The sequence below is a fragment of the Taeniopygia guttata genome, chromosome 14, assembly GCF_048771995.1.
Source record: "Taeniopygia guttata chromosome 14, bTaeGut7.mat, whole genome shotgun sequence".
Taxonomy (NCBI): Eukaryota; Metazoa; Chordata; class Aves; order Passeriformes; family Estrildidae; genus Taeniopygia; species Taeniopygia guttata.
Genome location: NC_133039.1, coordinates 5,011,442 through 5,019,004, shown reverse-complemented (window position 1 = coordinate 5,019,004; position 7,563 = coordinate 5,011,442). Strand labels below are relative to the sequence as shown.

Genomic DNA, 7,563 nt, shown 5'->3' with positions numbered 1-7,563 from the left:
ACTGGGAGTGCCAGGGAGATGCTGTGTGCCACAGAGCAGGAATGGATGGGCTGGGGACAGGACAGGGAGTGCCAGGAGCCTCCAGATGCTGCTCCCTGCCCCCAGAGCCCCCAGCATGGAGCACAGGGCACACACCGGCCTCCCCCTCCTCTCTGCCAGCCCATTTTCCACACTGCAGGAGCTTTGGGAGCTTTGGGAGCTTTTGGAGCTTTGGCTTTCCCCGCTGCCTGGAAGGAGCCGGCAGCAGGGGGGGTCTCCCACCCAGGGGGGGTCTCCCACCCAGCGCCCCCTCCCCAAAAGCAGCGCGGGGTTGGGTTACAGCGACTCAGCACAAAGGCATGCGGCGGGGCAGGAGGAGCCTGCCCAGGGCTGGGGCTGGGGAGCTGCGGGGAGCACGGGCTGCCTGTGGGGCTGCAGGGCCATGGTGGGACCCTCCGATGTCCCCGTGGGGAGGACAGGCTGTCCCCACAGCCACCCCCCTGCTGTGGCAGCCCAGGGCTGTGGCACGGAGCCGCTCCCACTGCAATCACCGATTAATTAACACTCTCGGTAAATTTACAGTCTGGAGCTGCTCCTCCTGACCTTGACGAAGCTGCTAATTACAGCTGGAGGCAGGAGAGGGATGAGCACACGGCGGCTCTTTGGGAGGGGGGTGCAGGTACTCCTGCACACCCCAAAATTCCTGGTGTGGGATGTCCTGAGGCTCTGTGTGCAGCAGGGATCTCGGGCAGAACGCAGAGCTTGGGAAGGCTGAGGCTCCTTGTCACTTGTCACCTCAAAGCTCCCTAAGGCTGAGCCCCTGGGTTTGGGGTGCTCAGAGAGCAGGGAAGGGCTCCCCAAATCCTCAGCTGCCAAAGTTTCCAGGCTCGTGGGTTTGCAGGATTGATGCTGGAGCCCTCGCTGCTCTCTAACCAGGACTGTGGATGTACCAGGGGGATCCCAGGGCAGGGCCACACCTCCCTGTGCCTCCTACAAAGCCGGCTTCTCTCTTCTCTCCCTACAGGAGCAGAATTTGTTGGAGCTCTGTTGACCCCCACACCACGGGGAGCTGCAGACGCAGCGTGGGGGCATTCAGGGCAGTAGAAAAGTTTCCCTCTGCACTCAACTCGCACAGACTCACACGGAATATCTCCCGGGAGCCGTGCTGGGATGCTCGTTGGAGCTGAGCTCCATGGGGAGGAAGGAGCACCTTTCCCATTGTCCAACTCTCCTTTCAAAACCCCCAGGGTTTCAGCTGGAAACACCAGCCTAGAGCGCCTGGATCTCTGCACAGTCCAGGGGCAGCAGCCTGCAGAGCCCCCAGGCCCTTGGGGCAGGATTTCAGGATTTCAGGGTGGGACTGGGATGCTGCAGCCAGCACTGCACCCACACAGGGCTCAGAGGCTGTTCCTGCCCCCTCCCTGCCCTTCAGCTGGGCTTACACTGCACCCCTGCAGAAATCCAAACAGGTTTTTGTCTAAATCCAACAGCCTGGAGCACTGGAACTGGCAGCTCCTCTGCTGGGGATGCAGCTCTGCAAAGGGGTCACGGGTAGGGGTGAAACGTGAATTTCCTGAAAAACCCACCCCTCCTTCCCTGTGGATTTCCCGTGGCTTTGTGGCACCCCCCAAGTGTCAACAGGCCACTTGGCATCTCCAGATGAAAATCTACATCCAAGCCTGCTGCCCCCTGCCCTGGAGCCGCATCTTCCTGCCTTGCCGTGGCACGGAGATGAACTGGAGGGGGAAAATCCGGCTCAGCCCAAGCCGGGAGGGCTCCTGCCCCAGGGCAGAGCTCCCCACTGCCAACACCGCACGTCCAGGCTCGCTCACCCTCTTCCCCAGATGTTTCCTGCAATTCCTCACTCCCCAGCCAGCCCACTCCCCTCTCCCCCACGGGTGGGGGGCTGGCAGGGGACCAGCGGGGAGGACTGTAGCGCCCACAAAGCCCCTTTGTTGCTGCAGCAGGCTAGAAAGGAGCCATTGAGCGGGGAGGAGGCTGCTGGCTCTGCTCTCTGTGAGGTGCACACGGGAGATGGGAATCTCAGGGAACACGGGGATCCTGTCCTGCTGCGGCTGGAGGCAGGAGAGGGGTGCCAGGGGTACCCCCAGCGCCTGCCCCGAGCAGAGGCAGGGCTGGCACCCATCCCTTGCTGCCCAGGGCTGTTTGTGCCCGGCTGTGCAGGGGATGCTGGCACCGCCATCCCCGGGACAGGGAGGAGACGCCAATCCAGGAGCTGACTTGGCACTGGTGGGACAACGCTGTTCCAAAGCTGGATCCCAGCCCAGGGAACCACAGAAGAACCCCGTGGACCCATCCCTGCTCCTCCCATGGGGCAGAGGGGGTGCAGCCACTGCCATCCCTGCTCCCTCCTTGGCTCCACGCAGGAACAAGCTCCTTTTTCCCGCGAGGCTGTGCCGAGCTACCGTCACTGCCGGCCCGCATCCCACATCCCACATCCCACATCCCACATCCCCATTCCCGGTGGCCATGGGAGCATCTGGCAGCAGCACGGGGCTTATCAGCTCGGCGGGGGAAAGGGCTGTCTGGGAACGGCTTCCTCCGAGGCTGTTTCTGCCGCCTTCTCGGTAACCTTTGGGACACGGGAGGAGGATGAGCCCCAGAAATTGGCGGCTCCCAGCCTTTCACTGCCATGGGGAGGGATAAACCGGGTGGAAACGGCTTCTCCAGCCAAAACGGACTCGAGCGAGGATGTGCAGCCCCAGCGTGGCCCTTCCCGCTGTATTTTGCTTGGAAAGGGGCCGGCACAGCCCTGAGCCCTCTGTTGCTGGGGAGATTTGTTCCCCCCCTTGCCGCTCCCCCATCCCTTCCCAAGCAGACAAAGCCGGAGGGTCGGCCAGCAGCATTCCCACCCGCTCCATGGGGTCTCCCGCCACCGCGGGGTCCCCCCACCACCGCTCCGTCCCTCACATCTCCCCCCACATCTGCTTTTCCCATCTCTGGTGACAAAGGGCTGCAGCAGCCCTTCCCCCACGGCGCTGCGGCAGCCTCCCGCCATCGCCATCCTCTCCTCCTCTCCCCAAATCCCCGTGCCTGGGAAAACAATCCCCGCTGCCCATCTCGCCAGATTTTATTATTAGTTTTTAATGAGTTACTTTGCAGGATTTGCCCTCGGACATGAGCAAAAGCATGGAGCTCCCCAGGCACGGATCAGGGTTAAGCAGCAACCTTGAAATACAACAAATACACAGCAAAAAAAAAAAAAAAAAAAAAAAATTCCCCGCTGTTCCTGCAGGCTTTGCTGCATGCTCGCACCCATCCCACACCCGGCGTGCACCGGCCTGACCTGGCGCGCCGGCGATGAGCCCCGGGGCACCCACGGCGCACAGCGGGACCCCCGGCACCCCAGAGCAGGGACCCCAGAGCCGGGACCCCCGAGCCGGCACCCCCGGCACCCCAGAGCGGGGACCCCAGAGCCGGCACCCCCGGCACCCCAGAGCCAGGACCCCCGGCACCCCAGAGCCGGGACCCCCAGCACCCCAGAGCGGGGACACCCGGCACCCCAGAGCCGGGACCCCATAGCGGGCACCCCAGAGCCGGGACCCCCAGCACCCCAGAACGGGGACCCCCCGGCACCCCAGAGCCGGGACCCCCGGCCTTCCAGCACGGAGCCCCGGTGGCGGGGCTGGCACGCTCGGTGGGCACCCGCGGACCCCGAGGTGGCGGCACCCGAGGCGGGTGGCACCGCGGTCCCTCCGGCGAGCGGGTGCGGAGGGACGGCGGCCTTTGTGCGGGGGATGCAGGATGTGGGATTTTTGGCAAAGCCCTTTATGTAACTGCTAGCCAACCCCCCCCCCACCCGTGGGAAGTCCGTGGGGGCACCAGAGCCCCCGGCAGGACCCGCAGCCTCCCCGCTCCGCCGGGCAAATGGCTCAGCCGTGCTCGGGCCAGGGGGAGGTTGGGGGAGGCTTTGTTGGGCGAACAATGAGCTCCAGAGGAAGGAAGGCGAGGGATGCAGCCCTGCCTCCCGCACGGCGAGGGAAGACTCCATCCACACCCTCCCAGCCCCCCTCCCTGTCCATCCCTGCACCCCAAGGCAGGCCCCTCGCCACCCCTGCTCCCCCCGGCGCCCTGCAGAGGCGATGGTGCGGGAATGGGGGTGCCGGAGGGATGGGGGGCCCCAGGCAGGCGATGCTGAAGGGATGAGGGAGGGGGAAGGGATGTGGGAGGGATGTGGGGGGATCGTGATGGGGTTTGCGGGGGGAGGGGACCGCGGGCAGCCATGCTGAGGGGTGCAGGGGGTGCCCGGGGGAGATGGTGGCTTCAGAGGAGGGGTGCGAGAAGGGGTTTGAGAAGGGGGAAGACGCCACTACGGAGGCGATGGCAGAGGGATGCAGGGGGGCACTCTGTGGGGTGGCTGCTGAGGAAGGCAGCGGATGTTGGGGGCTGGGGGCAGTGCTGCGGGGGGTGGGGGGCACTCCGAGGTGGCGATTTTGAGGTGAAGGAGGGGAAGCGACGCCGGAGGGATGCAAGGGGCTGCTCGGGGCGGGCGATGCCCGATGGATGCAGATGCCGGAGGGAGCCAGGGGGCTGCTCGGGGCGGGCGATGCCCGATGGATGCAGATGCCGGAGGGAGCCAGGGGGCTGCTCGGGGCAGGCGATTCCCGAGGGATGCAGATGCCGGAGGGAGCCAGGGGGGCTGCTCGGGGCAGGCGATTCCCGAGGGATGCAGGAGCGCTCCCCGAGGCTGCTCCAGCCCTGGGACTCCGGGGCAGCCGAGACATCCCGTTCCCCCCTCGTACCTTGCCGGGTGGAGACGTTCCTATCATTGCCGGCTCGCAGCACGACCTGCGGGCAGCTCTGCTCCAGGGCGAACAGCTCGTCCTTGCCCACCTTGGCGCTTTTGCCCGCCTTGAGGGTACCGCTGGGCCCCGAGGGGGCCAGGTAGCGACCCTCCCCGTCCCGAAAGGCCACCTTTCCGCAGCGGAATTCCAGCGTGAAGGCGGTGCCGGGCTCGGCGGCGGGGACCAGGCGGCCGTCGCTGCGGAGCAGGCGGTGGTCGCAGCTCTGCAGGCTGTAGCGCTGCTCCACGAACAGGAGGGTGATGAGCGCATCCACGCCCCAGGGCACGTCGCGGTCCACGGCCAGCTCGTCGCGGCGGGGCCCCAGGTGCGCGTAGCGCTTGCGGGCCAGGCTGTAGAGGTTGGCCTGGGGGTGCATGGCCAGGTGGACGCTCCACTTCTCGGCGGCAGAGACGGCGGGGGCGAAGCAGGACAGGCGGTCCTCGGTGCCGCCGAAGAAGCGGCGGTGGGGCTCGGACTGCAGCGACCACCGCCCGTCGCCGTGGGCCAGCACCAAGAAGCGGCAGTCGGGGCCCGGCTCTTCGCTGTCGCAGCTCACCCGCCCGTCCTTGTCGGCCGCCAGGTACCGGCCCAGGTGGCTTTTGAGCAGGACGGCGCTGGAGTCCTCCCCGTCCTGCTCCAGCGTCCAGATCTGCTTCTTCTTCATGCTGGCGGCCGAGGCGTTCACCTTGAAGCCGAACGCCTCCGCCGTCAGGTACCGGTTGCTGCAGTTGATCAGCCCGAATTGGATCTGCACCGGCTCCGCCGTCCCGTTCGCCGTCATCCTGCCCCGCCGCCGACCGACACCGAGCGAACGCCACCGAGCGAACGCCACCGAGAGCCGCCGCCGCGCCCGCCCCGTCACCACCGCCTTTATAGCGGCGCGGCCGCGGCGCCGCCCCCCGCACCCCCCGCACCCCCTCCGCCCGCCGGGGCCGCCCCCCGCGACCCCCGCCCCGCCGCGGGGCCCCGGGCACGGCAGGACCCCGCCGGAGCCCCCGGGAGCCCCAGGGCAGCGTCCCCGCCTCCCTCCCGCGGGACCCCCGCACGCACAGAGCCTTCCCTGCGGGGTAAAAACCCCCACGGATTGCAGGATCCTCCCACGCTAGAGGACCCCCGGTGGTTAACGGGATCTTTCCGTGCATTTCAGGAGCCTCCTCGAGTTGTGGGACACCCCCCCTGCATGGCAAGAGCCCACCCTGCATTTCAGGAGCCCCGCACAATGCGAGTCCTCAGTTCATGGCAAGACCGATCCAAGAACAGCAATGTAAGACCTCCCCATAAACTGGAAGACCCCAAGACCTTTCCCTTCATTTCAGGAGCATCCATGAATTGCAGGACCTCCTCCTCCAGCACAAATTCATCATGGAAAGGCCCCTCCAGGAAGGGGCCCATCAAACTGAAGGACCCCAAACACACACAGCATTGTAAAACAAGATCCCTCCTTGAATTACGGGGTCCTACACATTGCAAGACCCCCTAAGCACTGCAGGACCCTCCCCATTATGAGAACACCCCTCACACTGCACTACACCAAAGTGAACTGCAAGTCTCTCTCCTGCACTGCAAAATCCCTTTGATCACACATCCCCATCCCACTGCGAGACATTGTGGGTCCCTCCTGCAGCCCTCTGTCCCTCCCGGGCTGCTGGCCACGTCACAAGGCTGTGGGGCAGCTGGGAGCAGTGACGGATGCTGTGGCCTCCTGCCATCTCTGAGCCATCCCAGCACCCTGTGCCAGGCACCAGCGAGCCTGGAGCACCCTGGCCCCGGGGAACTGAACTCCCACAGCAAATCCAGAAGGAAAACAGGGGCACTCCTGCACAGGGGAGACTTTTGAGGCCATTTCTCAGGGGGTGGGCGGGCGGTGTTGCTGTGTATGTAATGGTCTGGTGGCACTTCCAGCAGGGCTGACCTGGAGATGGGAAGAATCCAGCCTGGGAAGGGTTGTCTGTGCTGCCCAAGGATGCTGCACCTGAGGGACAGGGACGTTTCTTGTGTCTATAACAGGGACACAAAGCAGTAAGTGGGAGCACAGCTGCAGGGGTTGATTTGAAGCTGGCTCAGGCACAGCCCTGCACTCACATAGGGGAGCTGGCTGGAGGGATGTGCAGAACCAGAAAACTGGAGAAAGAGGCAAGATGGGAAGGACAGATGGGGTGGTTTTCAGCTGGACCAGGGATCTGAACTGCCTGTCCCACATGAAGCAGGACAAGTGAAGAGCTGAGTGCGTGGTGAGAGGGCACAACAGTGTGTGCTCAGGGCTGGCACAAAGAATTCCCCCAGGCTCATCCATGCCGGGCAGGATGGCATCCCACCCCATCTCCCTTCAGGCTCCACTGGTTCTGCACTGGCTGTACTGGTTAGAGGCATTGCCCCACCCCAGGCCAGCACCGCCCGCCCTTGCCCGGGGGCCACTGGCACAACTGCCCAGGGCAAATCTGCCAGCCTGGGATGGGGTTTGTTTTCCTGGAAGCCTTGGCCAGAGCTGCTCTGTGCTCATCCTCACTGCCCAGCCCTGCAAGCCCAGACAGACCATTGCCAACCAGAGCCAAGCCCACAGCCTCCTGTCTGGGCTGGAAACGGGTCCCCCCGAGCTGCAGTCAGGCAGATCCATGTTTGCCCAGCAAATCCCTTTGCTGCTCTGGCTCAAAGCCCTCCTGCATCAAGAGCTGGCCATGAGGCTGAGCAGCTGCCCAGACCCACAGCTCTGGGCTCTGCCTTCCCCGGCCACCACGGGCAGATGGTGATGAGGCCAGGGAAGAAACAGCTTTTCTCCTCC

At 65.0% G+C, this 7,563-nt stretch overlaps 1 protein-coding gene across 1 annotated transcript; it reads right to left on the bottom strand.

Annotated features, from left to right (window-relative positions):
- Positions 1–3,064: 3,064 nt before the first annotated feature.
- Positions 3,065–5,636, bottom strand: FSCN1 (fascin actin-bundling protein 1). Its single transcript, NM_001245787.1, is given in 2 exon segments — positions 3,065–3,168; positions 4,743–5,636. Coding segments are annotated over 2 exon segments (900 nt in total). The 5' UTR covers positions 5,566–5,636; the 3' UTR covers positions 3,065–3,091.
- Between the last annotated feature and the right edge of the window lie 1,927 nt (positions 5,637–7,563).